Below are 22,614 nucleotides of genomic sequence, written 5' to 3'. Positions count from 1 at the left end.
TTTTTTATATCATTATAAAAAAGTATAAGTTCGTTTATATTTGACTAATCAAGAACCTTGATCATTTTAATTGATTCATGTTGTTTGGTTCGGTTAAAGTGTGATTTATAACTTTCATAAATAAACGAAGATGTAATTTGGATAAGAATGCTTTTGATTAACTAAAAATATATGTATTATTCGTTCGTATATTATTGTAATAAATCTAAATTAAACCTAACTAGGTCCATTAAAAAATTAACTAGTATTAAACAGTTTTGTTGGTGTAACAGATAGAAAAATGTCGGTCTTGATTTTTCAACTAACCATTCATGTTCATCGAAATTTATGATGACTTCAGAACCTTTTCCATTTGAAGGAGGAGAAAAAAAAAAAAAAAAAGGTGAATGTTTGTGAAACCATGTTAAAGACTAAAAAGTAAAAATGAAGCGTTGAAACCTAAGGGCGTTATTTTATGAGATAATTTAACCTAAAATCTCTAGCTTTAACTTTTCATTCTAACTATTTAAAACATTTTCTCAAAAGGAGTCAAAATTCCTTCCATTTGTCAATCCGTCAAGATCCAATAAGGAAAAAAATGCGGAGACCCAGCTTCAAGAAAACAAGGCTTCAAATTCCACTGGTGCCACCATAACACAATTCCAAGCTCCAATTGCACAGTTCATCCGTCAAATTCTGTATGAAGTTTCGAATTGAAGAGAGAGATTCTCATTCCTGGTGTGAAATTCCAGCATGATCGATTGTTCCAGGTATCATAATGCAGCAGCAGCAGCAGCAGCAGCAGCAGCAGCAGCAATCCTCTTCTGCAGTTTCACCTCACCATATCAGTCCTCCGCCTTCATCTCTTAGGTCACCTTCATCCGTACCCGCCGCCGCCGCCGCCGCGCAGTCACCACTGGCTCTCGCTCCTCTGACGACCCACATCTCCAATTCCCATCGGGAGTCGCTTCCTCCGCCGCCTCCTCCGCCATCGGACCATGTTGCCGGACCAGTGGTGCCGGTTGCGGCGGCCCAATCCGCCGGTGATTCTGTTGTAACTATGGCTTGCCCGCTGGCTAGGGTTCGCCTGTCTGATATTTCCCCTTACGACGGCGCGCCTGGGGGGTCCTACGTGAGGGCTGTTGAGGCTTTGTCTGGATCCTTGATGAGATATAATGCAGCTGTGATTGAATTGGAGAATGAAGGTGCTGCTCTCACTCGGTGCGGTCTTGAAGCGGCTAGGTTGTTTCTCAAGAGCCGGGCGCAGAGTGGTGGAAAAGGGCGAGGTGTTTATATGTATAGAGCCGGAAGGTTATTATAGCTTATACTCTCGTTTTTACCATGTTGATTGTTTAGCTCTCATGGAACGCTTTGTGGAACCGGGAAAGTAGATACTTCCTGGGATCTACCTTCTTGGAACTGTTTGTGGAACAAGGAAATTATTCATGCTGATTTATGCAGCTTTACATCAGCTCAAATAGATATGTTAGTCAACTAGTTTACTCTAATTAAAGGGGAAAACCTGAACGAAGTGGCTTTCTGATTGTTAGTTCCATCAGCTGGAAGCTTGACAAATTTAGTTAGTTTAAACAAAGAAAAATCGATTTTGTACCCTCTCCCTTAAATTGTACCCTTTTCGTTAAAAGTGAATTTGGTAAATTGTCTTGCCAAATCTTAATGCTAAGGTTCAAGAGAGAAGCCCTTTATCTCCAACTTGGTGTGTGATGTGCTATGTACAAGCCCTTTCTCCAACTTGGTGTGTGATGTGCTATGTACAAGATGAGTCCCAGTCACTTATTCCCATCATGTTCCTTTACCTACAGTGTATAGTCCATCAACAGAATTTTTTTTCTTGAATTTATGGTTTGAGAGAAACAATTGTATCTCAAGATTTAGGGGAGTTCAGAATATTTTCATTAAAGATAATGCAGAGATCAACGAAGACCTATTTCCAGAAAGAGACAATTAAATGGGCAAGTGAAGATCTAACTTTAAGCGTTATAATAGCATGTTTGTCATAGATTCCAAATAAATTTGTTTACATTTATAGATATTCTGACTCTAATGTGGTTCAACTAGAAAATAAACCATGGTAGAGTGAGCATGGATATTGTGAGGTTTTTTCTTCTTTCAATTTTTAACTTTTAATAAGAAACTAACCTTCTAATAAGAAAGTGAGCTTTTTTTTTTTTTTTTTTTTTTTTTTTTTTTTTTTGTGTGTGTGTGTGTGTGTGTGTGTGTGTGTGTGTGTGTGTGTGTGTGATAAAGTACAAAAGGGAATCCAGATGCAACCAAAGTAGGTATTGTTGTGTAGTTGATGTGAGCATATTGTCATGAGGTGAGTACTGGCAAACCTGTGGTGCCTAGGATGCTTTCTTAGTACGACGATCCTTAGTCAAACTTTGAGAATCGAAGAATAGTGCTTTTACTGTAACAAGGATGTATATAAGGGGGAGGCCCTAGGAGAGCTTCTTCGTTGTTCTGCTTTGTTACTTTTTGTGTTGCTTGTGCTGCAAGTTATGTGATGGAGGCCTCACGCTTTTGTGATGGATAAGTCAGTTATTCTTATGTATGCTAAATTATAATTTTGAGCTATTTTTATTGCAGAGCTGTGGAAGATTGGGAGTCTTGTCCTCCATGTATGGCTGATATTTTTAGATGTATGGGTAAAGCAGCTCGGGCTGCTTTATGTGCAATAGCCAGGCATCTTCGTTTGAGAAGCGAGTAAGAATGCTGTGAATATTCAGTTTTTTTTTGGTTAACTATGTTGAACTTATGTACCATGCAAATAAATACTCTGCAGTGTTTTCAATAATTTGCTTGATGATTCTCCACTTCCTGCTACTGAGGTATCCTCATCAGTGCTTGTTGCAATGCACCTGCATAATAGCTCTTTGCACAACTGCAAGGGTTATGGTGGGGGAGGAAAGTCAGCAATGAATGTTGAAGTTGAGAAGGGTTTACTGACATTGATTTCCTCAGACAATCCTGGTTTACAGGTGTACTTCAATGACCTTGATAACTGATCTCATTTAGATATTGATAGTTCATATATAGTTTCCAACACTGAAAACTTAGTGCATTAAAGTTTTATGGTATTGTATGGAACTTTTGTAATGACCTATACGGGTAACTTTTCTCATTGGTAGGTTTGTGATCCCAACGGTCGCTGGTACCTAGCAGATGCTGTGTTGGCTCCTGGGGATCTGTTACTGCTTACTGGCAAGGCACTCAGCCATGCTACAGCTGGCCTTCGTCCTGCTGCATCATATAAAGCTGCTCCTGATCATTCCTTGGGATCAAATTGTGGTGGGAGGTATGTAACTTTATATAAACTCTCTCTCTCTCTCTTGTGGTATATCTATGCTGTATGAGCATACCCTTTTAATTGTTGCTTGGATTGAATTACTTTATTCAGCATTGTGGTTGTAGGACTTCCCTTGCATTTAGACTCATGCCACAAACCAATGCCATATTAGACTGTTCTCCCATTGCAGCAGCTGGTCATGTTATTCCTCAAAGATATGGTCCAGTCTCTGTTAGCCAATTCATGGATGTTCTTTCCGCTGAGGAAGATGTATTATGTACTCATCTGGATAAGGACAACAATTGTGTAAGTCTTATAATCTGATTTTTTATAGAAACCCTGTTCAACTTTTTCTTGTCATGACAATCCATGGTTAAGATTCATAGTATGAAAAACTTCGGTGCATATTTAACACTGTTTTGCTTCTTTTTTCTTTACTGATATTTAATTCACTTAGTTGATTCTTTTCTCCATGTGGTTTTTGTTTTGTGCTTGCTGGTGCTTTAGTCAGGTTCAGTTTTTTCTTCATAAGTTCATATAAGTTGGAAATATAAGTGATTCGCACCTTAAAGCTATCAACATTTACACTTAAGTATATTCTAATTTTGGATCCTATCCAAATATCCTTCAATATTTTTTTAGTAATCCTACTGGGAGATGATCAAGAGTCAAACAGGAGAACGAATAGTGGTTGAATTATGGTATTTTTAAGAATTAATTTCCATTATATTAGCTAAATATATTGATTAATATGATATTTTAAAAAATTAATTTCAATTTTTTACCATGATGTTCGAGCCTAGTTAAGCCCACATACTTAGTGGCACTTTATTATTGAATTTTATATTTTGCATTATGACAGCATTTACATTTTATTAATATATTCTTCTTAATGTACAGATAGCTCGAAATGATCAAAATAAGGAGGCCTCATTAAGAAGTGTTCTCTCGGATCCGTTATCGTGAGTGACTTTCAATGGTGCTTACTATTGCTTTTCTTTTGAGCTTTTTTGTAATCTGTTCTGAAATTCAAAATTTGATCAAACCTTTCAAGCCTCCATTGGTTAGTGATGTCTGTGGAAATAAAATATCTATTGCTTTGTGCTATCACTATCATATGCCCTACAACATTTGATCGTTCAGTACTCTTTTCAGATAGCAACCCAAAATTTGGGTGAGTTAGGGAAGGATCTGGACTCTTCAACTAGGAATTCTTCTTAACATAAATTTTTGTAGTAGTTTCAACGGGAGAAATTTTGTACTGTAAAAAGGTTTTATCACAAGGATGTTTCTTGCAACAATATATTTAGAAAAATTTATTGCAGTGCTTATTTTTTACCATATGATCACTGTTTTCAATCATCCCTTGATACTGTGGAAAGTTTTCGACGTGGAGCCTGTATTAGAGAAATTACTCTTGGACTTCTGTTTGTACCAATTGGAAGGTCATTACAGACCTCCTAACCTATTCTCGTTTTTGTATATTTGATATAGTTCATTAAAGTTGTTTCTAATATACAAAAATGTATGTTTCGTGGACTGGGATATTGTTTTAACTTAATACCTACCCTTCACTTGTGAATATTGTTGTTATTAGTATTATTTATTACTTAAGATGACCGGGGGGGGGGGGGGGGGGTGGTGGTGGTTAGAAAACTAGACTTCTTTTTTTTCTTTCTAAAGATTGAAGATCACAATAAAGTATAGTATAGAGGATTCTTCCCAACCAAATGTAGATTACCCCCAAAAAGGGGGGGAGAGAGAGAGAGAGAGGAGAATCTTGGTATATAATTTGTATATATTTTATTGTTTTTTATTAAGGAGAAAAAGAAAGTTGAGATCTCACATAGGAAAAAAAAAAACATGGTGATACCACTTGAAAAAAATATCAGATCTAACTTTCGCATCCACTTTGTCTCTAATTTATTGTTTTTATATTGTAACTATCTGTGTGGAAGTTAGGACTTCTCGTTGTGGCTACTTTCATATAATCAAATTCAGAATTACGTGAAGTTGTGCATGGTTCCATAAAAATTTCGTATTGACCAATGTTGGGAGAACTTCATGTTTTGATGTTTCTCCATTTTCTCTTTTTCTCTACTCCCAGTGGTGCATTCCTTGAGGATGCAATGTTTGTTTCGTGTGGACATTCATTTGGTGGTCTTATGCTGAGGAGGGTCATTGAGACGGTACGGGCATTCTTCTCCTAATTTATCCTCTTTTCTTATGGTATTTCCGCTATTGTTTATATCTTCGGGATATGTGTTTGATCTTTCTCACTTTCCACAGATTTAAAAAGCATGCCTTATCAATATTTATTCCCTTTGCTACTGTGAGTTAAATGAAGAATATCTAAAATTTAGGAGAGCCCATTTGGTATCCTTTCGCTTTTAGTTTTATTCGCTGCTTGCTATTTTGTTGTGTGTGTGTGTGTGTATATATATATATATATATATTTTTTTTTCTTTTTTTTTGCAATTTTTTTAGTGAGAAACCAAAATTTCAGTTTAAGATGAAGGGACGAAAGTATGGGCGAGATTTTGATGATGCTCGCTGTAGAAGGGAGCCAATGTAAAACAATAGCAAAAAACATAAAGGGAAATTACCGTGAAAGGTTACCAAATGAATTAACTTGAGCATGCTCAGCTGGTTAAGGTAATATATTTTCAACCAAAAGGTCAAATGGTTGAATTTCCACCTTGAACTATTGTTGAATCAGAAAAATTAGAAACAAAGGATAATTACAAAGACTTCTCGGTGGTAAGGCATTCAAGGAGAGGCATCGATGTAAGCCAAGACCCACGCCTCCACCCACAAATTTCTAACCCCTAAAATTTATCTTTTTTTAAGTTAAGTGCTCCGTGGAATATCCAAAAAGGAAAAAAGAAAAAGAAAAAAAACTTTATCTCAGGAAGGGGGATGGAGCACCACTGTCATCATCGACTGATAAGCCCTATTACAAACCAAAAAATTCACTGTGCACATGAAACAAATTCTCAAACAAAATTACTCTGAACACACCACAGAGGCTTTGAGATAATAGAATTCACCATGGAATGAAGTCAATGATGTTAATCTCTCTGCGAACAATAAGCCAAGCAAAAAATTGAACTTTCTTAGAGATTTTAAATTTCCAAGGTGAAGTAAACAGGAAGGAAAACGATTTGGCTGGGCACTCAAATGGGAAAAACCTACATGAAAATACATGTGCGTGACTTTGTTTCTTTTTGGGGAAAAAAAGAGAAGATATTCCTATTGGGTGAGGAAATCACCTTAGAAGATTATTTCCTCTCTAGAATTTTATTAAATCCATTCATGTCTAACAAGGCTTCGATTTGAGAGTAAGTTTCAATGATAAGTGGAGGCTTATGGGCAATCTTCATTTGAAAATTGAGCATTGGTCCGACAAGAAACACACCCTCCTGGAGTTTGTAAAGAGCTACGGAGGATGGATCTCCTTAAAGATTTTATCTTTTCCGTATTGGAAATGTTCTTTCTTTGAGGCAATAGGACAACACTTTTGTAATTTGGTAAACATTTCCTCCCAAGCAATTAATCACCCTAATAAAAGTAGAGGAAAATATTTGTGGCTTCATCCGAGCAGATATTGAAGTTAAGGGTGGTAATATTAGAAAATTTTCCCTCTGTTTTGGTGACATTGTTGCAACAGACTGTCCTAGCATGAGAAACTTTAATCGTGATGTTTTATCTATTGAAGAATTTTTGAATTTGGTGGTTGTAAGGAGATTTAATCAGGTAATGGAAGATGAAGGGTTCACTTTCTCAAACAAAGATGATTTGATGACAAGAGTTCATAGTTTAAAGTCCCTTCAGTGCATGATAAGATCGATATTTTGAATGATCTTTCTGAGCAACAATAATTTTGTGAGATACAAAACATTACATGTCGGTTTCTTGCACAAACAAAATAAATTGCCATTTTCATAAGGTGTTATTTCTCCTAATTTTATTGGACCAACTTTTGATGGAAGTGATTTGGATTTAAATAATGGAAGTGAACACCCAACGATCAATGTTATTAAAGACCATTTTATTGTTACTTATTCGAAATTTTATACAAGAAAAAATCATCTGACAATTCAATTTTCATGGTTCCAAACCCTTTCAATTTTATTAAGGCAGTTAAATTTTTGATGCTTTGGCAGTCAGATCCTATTGTATCATTAGTTGCAACCAACTGATTTTCATTTGGTAACTCAAGATGATGTTCTATGATCTGATAGGATAAGTCTTGAAAAAACAGGTTTAGAAATTTTAAAGACTAACGTATATTTTGTTGAAGATGTTTGCCTACACCTTGTGGTTCCTCTGATTCAGTCAGCTTCCCTTTGGAATTGGAGTCTTTGTAGCAAACGTTGCATAAGCCTTCTCATAATTTTGTTCATTTGTCATTCTCCATTCTAGGTTCAGACTTAATTCTGAAAAAAGGTGCATGACTTTCCTCCAAATTTTCAGATGTTCCATCATATTTTTCACAATTTGTTGACTCTAGTGTTGAATCATTAATCAGTGTAAGCATTGAGGAATAAAAAAACTGATCAAGAAATCCATTGTGAGAATGATAATCTTGAACAATCCTTAGCGCTCCTTTTTTCAGAAGATGTTGTACCTTCTCTAAAGTTTGTGGATGACCAGGTTAGAGAAGGTTCCAAGTGGAGTCCACCCTCTTGGTTACTAAAAAAATTTCATCTCTTATTGAGATTTACTGTTCTACTAGTCTAATATCATTTCTTGCCTTCATTTTCTTGAGCTGCTTTTCTGAATTTAAAGCCTTTGTGTCTTTGTTTTACTTTCCTCCATAAGAGTTTCTGCATTTTTAGCCAGAGTGGGAGCTCTTTCTTGCAGATTATTTGCTGTATTTTTGTTTGTTTCGCTAGTTGTTTTTCATTGTTTTATCCTCTTGTATTTTTAGGCTTACTTTTTGTATTTATTTTTTCGTTTTCATCGGGAACTTGTACCATTGAACTTCTCCTCATTTCCAATACATCAATGAATAGTTGTTTCTTGTTTTAAAAAAAAAATCCAGATGGGATTATGAATTTTTTATTTGATATCGTTTTATGAATTTCTAATGTCAAGGTACCAATAAGTACAAATGGTAACTTGAACTTTTGTTTGCTTTGACAGTCAAGATGCACATTATGCAACTCGGAAATTGATGCTGGGTCTCTGATTCCTAATATAGGTTCGTTAACATCATACTTGTGAACTTTGCGTCATGAACCCTCCCCCCTCTCTCTCTCTCTCTCTCTCTTAACTTTGATTTCTTGTATAGTGTTTCTCCTTTTGTAATATTTCATAGCTTCCTTTATATATGTGAGTGAAATTGGTGAAATCATTTACTTTTCATGATTTGGAATCCCTTAAAAGAACTCTACCAAACAAATAATCAAGATCAAATAAATAATTCAGTGTTCGTATAAAAATGCATATATAATTAAATTTGTGTGTTAGAAAATATCTGTAATTGTTTTGTTATGTTGTCTAATTGTCTTCCTTTTATTGAAATTGTAACACTGTAACTTCGTGTTGAACAAATTAAGAGGTATAAGGCAGTGTTTGAGACACGTCTAATAGAACACAAAATGTTTCTGCTTCATAGGTATTATTTTTCAACTTTTTTGAAGTTCTCTTGACCCCATTGATTCAAACTTGGATTTGACCAGATGGTTGGTGTGAAATTTTCTGAGATCATTTTAACCCATAAGAAAATCTGTCTTGGTAATGATTCAAAGTGAGTTGCTGAGAACAATAAAAGTGAAGAAAACAGAGCATTTGAAAACTTCATCGAATGATGTTTGTGGAGGAAGGAAAAAGAAAAAAAAAGGCGTTTAATTGTTTATCAGTAATTTATTTTAAAATTATAACAGTATCAAGAATGCATTGGTTCTTTCAAAAACGTCAGATATTAGTTAAACTTAAAATGTTTCATAAACTATTGGAACATATGAAAGAAAAGAAAAAGGTGACACTTGGAATAATAAATTACTTATTTATTTTACCAAAATTCTTAACCAAAATAATTAAATTTTCTTCGTAACAGAATTGAAAATATAAGAAACTTAGAAGGGGGAATGGAAAATACAAATAACTCTTAACATTTGTCTTTGCTCTTCTTCCGAGTAAAACATTATGTTTAATCACATATCTAAAAAGTCATAAATAGGTATAAGAGTCATATAGTAGTCAAAGTGTCGAAGCTGGTGAACAGTGAGATTTGGGAGTTCTGGTTATAAGAATAAAAGTATCAAGTATGTTAAGGACTATAAAACATAAATGAGAATAAAGTACTATTTTCTGTTTTTGTGGTTTCCCTTAATATCAATTAATCCATCAACTACGCCTTCTTCTTTTTCTTCTTTTTCTTCTTCTTCAACTTCTTTTTTTTTTTTTTTTTTCCTTTTGATAAGACAGTTGTGAGAAGTGTTTTCCTTTTTAAAAAAGTTCATGTTATAGAAGTGTAATTCCATCTGCAGCACTTAGAGCCGCAGCTTCAGCTGTGAAGCAAGAAGATGACAGGAGGCTATTCCACAATGCAGCATTGAGGAAGCGTCGGAAGGAAATGGGCGACCAGATGGATCCAATGAGAAGATTAAACAGGGTAATTTATTTATTTATTATTATTATTATCTTTTTTTGTGAAGAACATCAATAATACTGGTGGGAAGTTGGAAATTGGAAATTGTGACCTCAAATAATAGAATTGGCTTTGACCGAAAGAATCATCCATGCAAGATGTTTATCTAATTCTGAAGTGCCATCCGGGAAATTGGACTTAAAAACATAGTTACAAATGTAAAAATTGGGGGAGGAAACTTCTAAGCCATAAAAGACTCGGTGTTTCTATCTTTCCTGTCTAATCGTATATATGTAAACAGCTTATACATTTTGGAAATCATGTTTCATCATGCCTGTCGAGGAGTAGGTTTAAAGTACGCACGTCATTTTATATAACTGTAAGTTGAGATAACATGGCTTGAAAAAATGTTATACGGCTGTTTGATTTTTATCCTAAAACTGATCCTAATGATTTGTAAAAGGAAACCATGATATAATCGATCTGATATTATATGAATTTTAGCTTGGTAGCAGATGCCTTTTAGTATTGTAGGCTTTCATACAGTTAGCAAGAACTTGATTACTGATGTGTAATTTGATCGAAGATGTCAACATTTTGACCATCTGAAAAACTTGAGTGAAACGATTGGTTCAGTCTACGACAAGGTATCATAAATCAATTGTTTGAGTTCTCAATTGCAACCTAAATTATGTATGTTGCAACTTGAAAAGAAAAGAATTCCTTGAGCTCCTGGCTATTTGGTATTCTAAATAATCTTTATGCGCTATGTTCAAGATTTCAGATGCAAGACATTGCTTAATGTTGTAATTTTTCTAGTTTATAAAGACCTAATACAATCATCTTCAGGAAAACGGTGATATTGCCATCGATGATGGAATCCATCGAGGAGTTCAATATCCCTTTGCAGTAAATGAAAAGGTCCTAATAAAGGTGAACAATTTTCTATCATATTCTGACTTTTTTCTTTTTAACTACTTGATGAAGTTCAGAATTTGAGAAGCGTTCTGGTATATCTTAGGGAAATAGGAGAACACCAGAAAAATTTGTTGGGAAAGAAGCGGTCATCACATCCCAGTGTCTGAATGGCTGGTTAGTACGTCATATTACAAAGTGATAGTTCATGTTCTTCTATAGGACTACATAGTTCGTTGTCTCATCAGACATTGTAGTTATAATTTTCTTCCTTAACCTTCAGGTATTTACTAAAAATCATTGGGACTGGAGAAAATGTTCGGTTGCAATATCGGTCTCTTAGGAAGATTCTGAACACGACACCAGCTAACGAGGATAGCTGTCCCTCACAGCCCCTTCAGCACAGCAGCTCATAAAACTCTCTGGATGTTGATGATTAGTCCGGAGCAACAAGTTGAATTCAAATCACGGTTTGGTCAGCAGAAGATTGTGAATTTGTTTGGACGGTGATATATTTATCATCAAGCATCAGAACAGCAGCTGTTAGTTGGTTTTAGGTTTCTGTTACATGCTTAAAAAAATTCTGGGAAGTGTATTTAGATTTTTGTTTAGTACGTGAAGTATCATTAAATTATAGGCCCCAAGAAGACCTCTCGATGTATCATTAGGCTTGAGATGAGAGACAAATTATATGCAAATTGAGACTTGAGGCATGGATTGTGGGCCGAGAACACTTGGCACATCCTATCAACTAAAGCTTTTTATTGGAAGCCTGCCGTGAGTAATTTTCAATCAACGGAGCACATTTAGGTTCTTAAGCATAGTCCCTTTTTGTTAAAAAGAACTAATTTAGGCTTTCTAAAGCCGCACGGATTTAATTTTCATAAACCTTTTGAGATCCCATGTCGTTTCCCATGTCGTTTGAGGAGTAGAACGAAACATTTTTTATAAGAGTGAAAATCTCTTCTTAAGAGACTGCATTTTAAACACCTGAAAAAGACAGTGCAAAGAAGACAATATCTGTTAGTGGTGGGCTTGAGTTGTTATAAATGGCATAAGAGTCAGACACTGGGTGATATTCAAGCGAGGAAGTTGAGCTCCGAAGGGGGTGGACACAAGGTGATGTGTCAGCAAGGACACTGGCCCCGAAGTGGGGTGGATTGTGAGATCTCACATCGGCGGAGAGGAGAACGAAACATTCTTTACAAGAATAGAAATTTCTCCCTAGCAAATGCGTTTTAAAATTTTTGGGGGAAAGTAAAAAAAAAGACAATATTTGCTAGCGGTGAGGATAGACTGTTATACTTGGGTCATATCTGCTAGCAGTAAGCCTGAACTGTTATACTTTGGATTAACATGCTCATAAGATGCTAAAACTACGTCTCCCTAAATCCTAAATCTTAAATATTGATTTTTAGTGCTTCCCCCACCGCTCATCCTCCTAAACCCTAAACCCTAAATATTGATTTTTAGTGCTTCCCCCCACAGCTCATCTAGCTAAATATAACACGACTTTTAATTGGCTTGGGAATATATTGATTTTAGGCGATGTTTCTTACAGCACACTTTCGTTAGTTTATGAGCTAGCCTGTAAAATTTTAATTGAATGTAATTAGAAAACCTTCACTAATGCGACTTTAAAATTCTATTTATAATCAATTTATATTGGTAGGTAGACAACCAAATCACATTTAGTTAAAGAGATTGCATACACTCGGCTTGATTTAAATGCAAATTGCTTGGGAAGATGTCCATTAAATATGAAACGCAAAGACTAATGTTACATTTCAAAAAATAGAAAGGTCAAGTGTTACAAAAAAAAAAAAAAAAAAAAAACATTGAAAGTCAAAACAGAGGCAGACGTACACTTTAACCATGTCGTGCAACCACACAACCTAGCCACCTGAAATCATTCGCCATGGTTTATAATTGAATTGACAAATATGAGGTAAGAAGGGAAAAAAGGAAAAAAGGAAAAAAGAAAAAAATCTAGTCTCCAGCCGCCATGCCCTTGTGGTTGTAGGTCAAAAACTTCAATAAGGGCGGAATTTTCTAGCAGCTCTCAATTGCTGTATCCGTTTCTTGTCTTGCTCAAATTTACTTTGTAACATCAGAATCTCTGCAACAAATAAGATATTAAGCGAAGTCAAATCTTATGTTTCTTTCACTTGTAACAATCCACTTGTATGAGAAATTGACGAATGAAATTAGAATAGAATATCCAGTGTTTATCGCACCCCAAGTTAGCAGCTATGTGTTAGCACATTCCCAAAAGAAATAACCCTCCTAGAAGGAAAATACTAGAGTTGAGTAAAACAAAATCCAAGAAGAAAACATTTAATTTTGAACCAATAAAATTTGCATGCATGCAGACCAACCACTGATATGGCCCCAAGCATGCAGACCAACCATTGATATGGCCCCAACTGAATACAGAAAGCTCAAGGAAAACAATGGCGAACACATAGCACAACAGATTAAAAAAAAAAAAAAAAAAGGTTAAAATGAATGAGACATTAGGCAATGACACTGCACACACAATCTCCATTCCAATAGTTGCTTGGGACTACTTTCTCCAGTACCACGAAATATAAAAATCCCAAGGAATGCTGAAATATGAAAGTGTGAATAAAATCTATTATGATTTTAGGAGTATAACTGTCCATACCATTCCTCTGTGCTTCTCTTCTTTGGAACCGATAGAAATCCAGCCCAACTTCTTTCCGCTTCTTTTTGGAAATTTTATCCTCTACAGCATTTTGCGCTACCGAACCCACAGTAACCCCACTTTCAGCATCCGTGGTCTTTTTTCTCCCTTTCTGATGTACAACAACTGTCCATCCCCCTTCAGCTGCTTGAGCCTCCCTTTCTTCCTTTTCCTGTGTGACAACAAAGTGAAACAGCTCAATACACGGCTAAATATGCACATCTGATGCATGACTGTTATTAGATGACATAATCAATGCTCAAGTATCTTCAGCATCTTAAAAGTATTTTGGTGTTCTTCATCCTAAAGGGATATATAGCTCCAAATCACACTCAAAATTCATGAAATCAGTTTAAGAGGCAGAACTTGCCATGATAAACAAGGATGTACGGTTTAGGTAGAGTCATTGCTCAAGGAAACATTCATTACCTGTTCTAGGCGTGCCTCATGTGCAGTTATATAATCATCTATACGTTGTTGCAGTACCTTCAATCCCGGTCTACTTTCATAATATTCTTTGATCCATTCTGCAGCCCAAAATGTTCTCAATGTGAAATTTAAAAGACCCAACAGAATATTTTATTAAAATGTGAATGATACAGTAATCTCCCTCTAAACTCGCAAAGCAGGCCAATGCTTCAGCAAATGATTAAGAAAAAGTCAAAGAGAACTTGAAAGGTTTATTTCACAGCCATCAGGAGAGGGAAGGGCGGGTTATTACAACCGAGGCACTAATAATAAAAAATAATTCTGACAATAAGCGGGAAGATTGGGCAGCATTGAGATAAAATGACATTATGCCCATAATTCTTACTTTTCATCCCTTTTGAAGTGTCTTCATCTCCAACAGAAACTTGATAGACATCATTTTCATTAACATCATCACTTGATTCTATCGACTTCTTGGGATCCAGAGAACTTGAATCATTTCTTTTCTTTTTGGAAGATTTTTTGGCCTTGCCTACAAGAAACTTTTCTGTTAGTACATCAGTTCAAGAGATATTCTAGTAGTAAAATATATCACTTAAACTCCATCCCTATTTTTAATACCTTTCAAGAATGCACCACTGTCCTCCAGGGGCCGATAAGCTTCCGGCTGCGTAGCTCTTCCATTATCTAATGAGTTTTCACAATTGTTTGAGGATTTGCGGTTCTTTTTATTTTTCCTTTCTTTCTTTACTTCATCTACAAATAAAACTACCAGTTATGTCTAAAGACTCCCAAGGTAGCACACACAGCAACAGTAACATTGACTGACAGCTGCAAAAAAGGTTGAGGCAGTTTAAGTACCAGTTTTCCTGGGCTTTTCAGCATCTTCTCCCTCCACATCAAATTGATCCGAATCTTCCTTGACTACACTTATGCCTTAAATTGCAGGACGAAGATAAACAAGTTAATAAATTTCATGACAGGGACAAAGAAGTACAGAAAGAAAATAATGAAAGGATAGTTGGTAGAATTCTAAAAGAAGACATATTAATTACACAACTCCTTGGTCACGTAAACCCAAAGAGACAAATAGAACTTAACCCAGTCTGATCACTCAAAAAATTATATTATTCATCTCATGCCAATGCTTCATAAGGGAACAAGAATGAACACACCAAAGCATCCTCTAGTTTTGAAGGTGTGCTAAGCAATGTTCCTTGGCACAACAATTGTCTCGGGCACCCTCAGAAGCACTAGTACACAAAACAAACTGCTAGACCCCAAAGATCAAATACGACAACTTCTGGATCAGTTTTCTTCTTCTTTTTTTTTTTTTTTTTTAATGACAAATCAAACTTTCATTGACCATAATGAAGCAATATACAAGGGGGGAAAAAAAAAACAGCCCCACAACAGGAGTCCAAACACTATCTAAGAAACAGATTCCAGTTTGAAAGAATAAGAGCTATCTAATAATTTAAAAAAATGGAGCAACCAACACCCACAACAAAAAGACATCACATCTAACAATATCCCTGAGACTATGCTAATATTAGTAGAGCTGTAATACTTCAAATATATTAATCATACTGTCCTTTATCAACCTATTTGCATTCTATTATTTAGGTGTTATTCTTTTGGATTGGGATTGCTTTCTGTAGTTTGTTAGATGCTGTTTGTTTGTTTTTTAGTCTCTTGTACAAATTATATTTCTCAATGAAACCTTGGATTATTATAGTACAAGATACCTCTCTCATCTAACTCGCTGAAACACATCATCCAACTCTACCTTCACCAAGTCACTCACAACCACAACCATCTTCCTAATCTCTTCCAGTATGAAAAAGGGCCCCTAGACTTCCCCTATCCTTGTCTAAACTTGGCACCATTTTAAGGCTTTCAGTCTTCCACAAAGGGGCAAAGTGTACAAGAAAAGTACAGAAGACAATATTTCCCCCTTAACTGATTTGTTCCCCACTCTATGTGAAACACCTATTGATTTACCTTGACTCCCACTGATAACAGCTCCTGTTTTTTTTTTTTTACTTACAACCCTCAAACACATCACTATTCCTGTTCCAGACTCTTAGGACCAACTTTACCGAGAACAACTTTCACATAATTGAAAACCCTCCCACCATCATCATCGACACACCCCCACTAGGAAAGGAGAGATTTTTTTGTTGACATGAAACCAAGCTTTTATTGAAAAAAGTAAACAATGGCTTAACCAACTCAACTGGCAAATTGAAATCCCTCACCAAACTCGCCTAATCATCAAGATATTAAACAAGAAAACAATGGCTTAACCAACTCAACTGGCAATACCCCATGCATATCCAAAGCAACAAGCCTCAAACCACCCTTGTTTAAGATGAGACCAAAGAAAGCAAAAGCTTCATAGCAACAATAAAAAAGAAAGTTAACGCATGCTATCAGAGGACGTAGATAGAATATACCAATTAACAACAAAATAATTTATTTTCACAAGGACCTAAAGGGTTGCGGTACTGAACTTAGGAAGTTGACATACCGTTACGTGCTTCTAAAGCATTTACTGCCTTAACATTGAGTTGATCGGTCTCATCGGAAGACGTTTGTTGAAGTCTCCTCTTCGATGACCTTTTCCGCTTCTTTTCTTCGTCAACTTCAGTGGCGATACTGCCTGAAAAAACAAAAGAAATGAAATTCAGTAACGATACGAGATGACCAATAATATTAAACCCCTTCGATTCTAGAAAATAAAGGAATGAACGAAAGTGGACATGGATGAAAACAGAGCATGAGGATTAAATAGGTAACCCCATCACCCATAGGGGTAAGGACTAAAAACCAATAAACAAAAACATGCTGTGCCGAAGGAAGGAAGACACAATTAGGAGTTCAAGATATTAATGGAGTCCAGAAGCAGATATTCTTCAACGTTTGTTCTAGTCCGTTCGAAGATAACTGAAGAAGTAATGAGAAAGTAAGCATATAGTATACAAGGTAGCAAGAAAAAAACAAACCCTTTGCAACGGCAGGTTCGGTGTTACTCTCGCGAAGCCTTTTGTCGCGCTTCTTCGTCCGTCTATCCATCTCACTCTGTGCTCACGAAACACAAGCAAAGAATAAGTTAATTATTAGCAAAAGATATAGAGATGATGAAAGCCCAATTGACAGACATATGTCAGAAATAAAAATGCAGCATACGTCTTAATCCGAATAGTTCAATCGAGAAAAAAGACGCACATGAAGACTGGGAGAATAGCAGCAACAAGAAGAGAGTAGAAAATCAGAGAAAATCCGCTAGGAGGGAGGCTGCGGCGGCACTGTCGGAAGACAGAACAGAGCTACTAAAAGGGAGGAGCAGCCGGCGAGAGGAAGGAGGAGAAGGTGGAGCACGTGAGAGAGAGAATGATGGAAAGGGTTTAGGGTTGCCAAATTCCTTTTTGAAGCATTTTTCTATTTTGTATTATTAAAAATAATATGTTTAAATTTAATTCACTTTTTTTTTTTTTTTTTTTTTTTAATATAAAAGAAAAGAAAAGGCATTTAGCTAATTTTATGCATATAGCTTGACTATTGTTGAAATCCGTGTGTTAAAAAGATTATTAATTCTTTTATCCTACAAATTCTTTCAATTTTTCTGATTTTTATTTTTATTTTTAATATATGTATAAACCGTGTTTAATATCTATTCTGTTCTCTATTTAAATTTTGTACCGGCTTCATCGATGGCGCGTGTTTATGAGAGAGGGATACATAGAGAAGCAGCAGTCGCCTCGCCATAGAGGATTTCATTCGATTGTTGTTGCAAATTGGGATATCGCTTTCGGTAATTCTCTCTCCAAAACCTGTAATCCCCAATTGACTCTCCTTAATATTATAGGAATACTTGGAATCATTTCTCAAACAGCACAGTTGAACATTGTTTTATATATGTCACACAAATCGTTGTATCTTTGTATATGTTGAAGGTATATTTTTATGGTCAAGGGCATTCCATCCGATTACTGCCATCGAAACGAGAGACGGAGAATTGGATGAAAATGGGAGACGAAGCGGAGATCAATCAGCGGCGGCGTCTCATTCTGGAAAATTTCTTAACCCTCGAAGAATGCAGGGAACTGGAGTTCATCCATAAGAGCTGCTGTACGGTGGGTTATAGACCATACGTCTTCTCCACCACTCTCTTGCATCTTGTTGTCTCTAATTCTGCTCATTTGATCATGCCTTTTGTTTCGATTAGAGGTATGACCACCCATTCCTCCATTTTCTCCATTGTTTCCTTTTTGGTAATGTTTATGCCTAATTTTGATTAGAGTTCAATATTTGTGACAGAGCGGTTGAAGGAGAAAGCGGAGGAGTTCTTTGGCTGTGAATATGAGCTCTTCGTCGAGTTCACTGGCTTGATAAGGTTATTCTTTTTCCTCCTTATGTGTTAAAGGCTTAAATGGGTGTTGTCTCTTTTTGCGTAAACCCCAAAATTTGAAGAATGAACATAGGGAGTAAGACGGCCATTAATTAGAAGGCTGAGTCTTTCTTTGTCATTGAAATCGTCTATATGGTTAACTTTAGTTCAGGGAGTCTGACGGCCATGTTACTGGAGTACTTTATAATCAGCCCAGTCTGGTATGGGCCTTCGCAGGTTGGTTCTTGTGATCCACGGTTTAATTTCTGTGTGTTTAGCATGACCCGTGGAAGGACTAAATCTTGGAATTTCAACGACTTACCTAGACCTGAATACATAAAAAGTTCAAAATCTTGCTTCATAGTTTGTTACAGTGATTGGTTCTTCCTAAAAACATGATTACCTTTTAAAAAATACTTGCAATAATACTGGGTTGGTTGAATGCCATTACAACCGTTTCTTTTGAATATTTGGATGGAATGGAATAAAAGAAATTCTCAAGATTGATACAAAAATCATAGTGAAATTTGGGATTCATTCTATCTTGTTTTTTTTTTATTCACTTGGGAGTGTTCTTTTCTTTCTTGTTCTGGCAATCTCATTTGTGATTAATGTCTATATATTTTTCAATGAAATATCTTTCTTTTCGCTCTCTTTTGTGAACTATATAGAATACTTCATTTGATTTACTTTTCATTTTTAAAAAAAGTGTAGTAGAATCTGTATTTTTCTTCTAACATTCTGTCGTAGTTCAGCTGGACCAGGGGAGCAAGGATTGGATGGCATAGTGACGACAACCGGCCCTATCTAAAACAACGTGAATTTACAGTATGTGAACCAATTTTTCCTGGGAAAGTCAGATGTCATTTGTTGCTATCCCTTCGACAACCTATTCTTTCATTTCAATTGTAGTTTTATATCCTTTTTATTCTCTCTTGGACTTCTTTTCTGTTTTTCTTTCTGACAAGGGGGAGGGTGGTTCAATTCCTATAGTACCTTCTCCCTGAAATTCATTTGGTATTTCTTCTCCATTATTACAGTACTCTAGCTGATGGTTGTCTTCGTGTATTTGGCAAAAGGCAGTGTGTTACTTGAATAGTTATGGAGTAGATTTCGAAGGTGGGCTGTTTCACTTTCAGGACGGGGAACCAAAAACTATCTCGCCTCTTTGTGGAGTAAGTTGATTGATAAAAGCTTTTGACCTCTTCCATTTATTTTACTCGGTACATACAGCACTTTTTCTTATAAAAAAAATTGTAAATTTCTATATTTCTATGTTTGATGATTGTAGCTCAATTGGTTAAGACATTAAAACCTCAATTAAAAGGCGGAGGTTCAAATCTCATCCTCACATATTGTAGAACTCGAAAATGGTACATATGCTTCTTTTTTGAGCGAAGCAATCTTCAGTATTTTTTGGTCAATAGAAATAATAAGTGGAATTTAATCCTCGGCAGTATGAATTATAGCCCATGTTTCATTGCTGTTCTTATAGTTCCCTTTCTAATTATTTTAGTAATTATGCCTTCTTTTTAAATTATAATTAATTCTAATTGTGGGGATATTCTATAAGAACGTTTGACTTTGATGTAAATGGAGACGAGTCATGCAGAAAAGGGCATCTTCTCTGAATTGTTGGATTTCGGTGATAGGTTTTTAGTTCATTTTTCTATATCAATGAAAAGTTGTTTTTCCTCTTACAAGAAATGCCATATTAGTCTGAATAATTGAAGGTGGTGGATTATATTTGCTAGTAGTTTGAAACAATGTACCAATCAAGTATAGTTAATACATGTTTCGCTTTATCAGGATTGTGTGATGTACACGGCTGACAGCCTCAATGTTCATTCTGTTGATGAGGTATGTCCAAACACTCTGGCCCTCTGAATCTGCATGTGAAATCATTGTTTAAATGAATAACATCAAATCTCTCCCATGGTTCTTTGAGGAACAATCTAACTTTCATTGAGAAGAAATGAAACAATACAAGTTATATAAAATTAAAGCCTACAAATGGGAGTCAAACTATATAAAAAAGGCTTCAATCCAGTAAAATAAGATCAAAGGGTAATTCAAAAAAGCCTCGTCATCGAAGCCGAGAGAGAGCACATTAATTCTTTCTTGCTGTTTTTCTTTTACTGTAACTGAGGGATCATGCATGTTGATTAATCCTCAAGAGAGTCGCTAGTAGCCCTCTCGTAGACAGCTGTACTTCATCTTGCTTACCACGTGGTTTCCTTGGATAGGTAACCAGTGGAGAAAGACTTACGCTGACATTATGGTTCACCCGTGATAGTTCCCATGATGAAGATGCAAAACTTCTTTCCCTTCTTTCACAAAGCCATTTACACGATCGTCTTCCTGACTCATGCCTACCTCAGCCTCCATCCTGTAATATGTATTGGTTTTCACCAAAAGACGATCCAAATTTCAAGTTCGGTTTTGATATATGTTGGGCAAGACTGCATGCGCTAGGATACGGCATTTATTTTCCTCAGGACCATAGTTTGTCAGAGTATCCAGATTTATTCTCACAGGATGTACAATTAGTACGTGGTAATAAGATCTTCTCTCAGAAGTTTGATAGCATTTTGCATGCACTTCAGGTATTCCGTCGAAATCACCCTCAACATTAGTCCCCCTTGTGATTATATAGCAGAATCTGGTCGTTTTTCACCTAACGAGAAAAAAAAGTTGTCATATTCAGAATCGTCAAATACTATGATTAATTCACTTCGTTTTATGTAGTTTCCTCATTGAAAAAGTCTGCTAAAACGAGTTACCTACACCTGCTTAAACAGGTAGTGCAATTTCTATATTGGAAAGGCAAAGAATTGGATTCTACTAACTCCAAGGAAGATTCAAGCTATGCAGAAGGTTTATCTCCAAAGAGAAATGTGGGAGTCGATTACTTTAAATCCGAGTTCTCAAAGGACAATGCACTGGCGGAGTCAGTCTTCTTGTATGCTAGTTCTGATGTCAAGGAGAAGCAACACCGGTTGGGGTGGGCTAAGCTTGCTGCAGTAGCAGCAGCTTGGGAAGATTATGCTTCTAATTTAAGGAGAGAACTCCTTCGGAGCTTCGTCCATTGGAGAACCAGTCAATCCATATACAGTGTTCCATATGGTAGTTGACTCTTCCACTTCTGGGATAGTGGCAGTCTCAAATGCTAAAAGTAGCTGAGCTTCAAGGTTAGTTATGGGCCTTTGTACAGCTTAACTAGATTTTACTTGTCCCAAGTGTGCAATCCTTTGTGTTATATTCTTACCCTTTTCAACGATTTAGCCATTTTTCACAGTTTTTAAAGGGATATCATTTCTGTTTCTAGAAAACTTGGTTCTCGTTTTAGTTTCTTAGTATCCTTCTCATATATGGTTTTCAACCAAAAAACCAAATATTTTTAAAGCATAAGCGCCTAAATATAATACTTCAAAACCCGAAAAAAAAAAAAAAAAAAAAAAAAAAAAAAAAAAAAAAAAAAAAAAAAAAAAAAACTAAGAAACCTAAATTGACTAAAGGAACAACACTGTTTACATTATAAAGAAGTGAAGGAAAACAAGGAGGCCTCAACTATCTGTTTTAAGCATGCTAGAAAGTGTTTGTGAGCATAGGAGATGTGCTCCCAGAATAGGTAGTTGGCGTGGATGGCATGGCAGATTTGGCAATATGGCAAGGGCTGAATAGCGAACATGCACATGCACACATCGGTGGCATTGGTAGCGCACATAGCTGGATTTGATGTTTGTGTGGCTGTGCGAGAGTTTCTCTCTTGATATGTTTAATATCGAGTTGAGCAAAAAGTAGTCATCTTGGAAGTGTAGCATGATCATCAAAGATGACTACAGCCTAATTTAACCATTGCAATCACTCCTATCAAGGATGACTTGGAAAATGGTTTAAATTCTTTGTAGATCCATCCTTTCTTTCTCTAAAGCCTAACTTAACGATTGCAAATCACTTTGGGAAAGCACCGTTTCAAGAAATTAAAATTCCTTCTCGATCAGTTCTTTGCTTTTTGTTAAGGATTATTGAACTCAATCGAAACTAAATTTCACCACATACATAATAAGGTTAGAGAGATGTTGTGTGTAATTCTTATAAAAAGCAAGACAAATATTGATATTCCACTTCAAATGGGTAAAAGACGTTTACTACAGAAAACAAATATAAAGGCAAACAAAAAAAGCTTTATTGAATTGTTATCTATCGCTTGCAATATTTATGTACTTTTGGTAAAAAAAAAATAAAAAAAAAAAAGAGAAAAAAAGTATGATGTGAAGAATAGG

The 22,614-nt window shown here is 35.8% G+C and overlaps 3 protein-coding genes across 4 annotated transcripts; 2 read left to right on the top strand and 1 right to left on the bottom strand.

The window, feature by feature from the left end:
- Positions 1 to 521: 521 nt before the first annotated feature.
- Positions 522 to 11,591, top strand: LOC111776223 (RING/U-box superfamily protein). Its single transcript, XM_023655971.2, has 12 exons — positions 522 to 1,290; positions 2,587 to 2,703; positions 2,783 to 2,978; positions 3,129 to 3,295; positions 3,412 to 3,592; positions 4,187 to 4,248; positions 5,394 to 5,475; positions 8,435 to 8,492; positions 9,784 to 9,908; positions 10,734 to 10,817; positions 10,906 to 10,976; positions 11,083 to 11,591. Exons 1-12 carry the CDS (start codon positions 758 to 760, stop codon positions 11,213 to 11,215), a joined length of 1,809 nt encoding a protein of 602 aa, XP_023511739.1. The 5' UTR covers positions 522 to 757; the 3' UTR covers positions 11,216 to 11,591.
- A 962-nt stretch (positions 11,592 to 12,553) lies between these two features.
- Positions 12,554 to 17,326, bottom strand: LOC111810513 (ribosomal RNA-processing 7 protein). 2 transcript variants are annotated; one of them, XM_023697598.2, is made up of 9 exons: positions 17,167 to 17,326; positions 16,944 to 17,019; positions 16,469 to 16,600; positions 14,797 to 14,871; positions 14,557 to 14,691; positions 14,321 to 14,467; positions 13,936 to 14,033; positions 13,468 to 13,678; positions 12,554 to 12,918 (listed from the first exon to the last, which is right to left on the bottom strand). In XM_023697598.2, exons 2-9 carry the CDS (start codon positions 17,011 to 17,013, stop codon positions 12,833 to 12,835), a joined length of 954 nt encoding a protein of 317 aa, XP_023553366.1. In that variant the 5' UTR covers positions 17,014 to 17,019; positions 17,167 to 17,326; the 3' UTR covers positions 12,554 to 12,832. The 2 variants fall into 2 exon arrangements, with proteins under 2 accessions (XP_023553366.1, XP_023554046.1); XM_023698278.2 differs by having other exon boundaries at positions 17,128 to 17,287.
- Positions 17,327 to 17,545: 219 nt separating this feature from the next.
- LOC111809701 (2-oxoglutarate (2OG) and Fe(II)-dependent oxygenase superfamily protein) lies at positions 17,546 to 21,660 on the top strand. Its single transcript, XM_023696471.2, has 8 exons — positions 17,546 to 17,752; positions 17,895 to 18,168; positions 18,259 to 18,334; positions 19,084 to 19,156; positions 19,408 to 19,503; positions 20,138 to 20,188; positions 20,575 to 20,934; positions 21,130 to 21,660. The coding sequence occupies exons 2-8, from the start codon at positions 17,961 to 17,963 to the stop codon at positions 21,460 to 21,462; spliced, it is 1,197 nt and encodes a 398-aa protein (XP_023552239.1). The 5' UTR covers positions 17,546 to 17,752; positions 17,895 to 17,960; the 3' UTR covers positions 21,463 to 21,660.
- The last annotated feature ends 954 nt before the right edge of the window (positions 21,661 to 22,614 follow it).

The sequence above is a fragment of the Cucurbita pepo genome, chromosome 1 (assembly GCF_057944985.1).
Source record: "Cucurbita pepo subsp. pepo isolate OVF chromosome 1, ASM5794498v1, whole genome shotgun sequence".
Lineage (NCBI taxonomy): Eukaryota > Viridiplantae > Streptophyta > Magnoliopsida > Cucurbitales > Cucurbitaceae > Cucurbita > Cucurbita pepo.
Note: the sequence above shows the minus strand (reverse complement) of the source record. Positions and strands in the feature narration are given on the sequence as shown.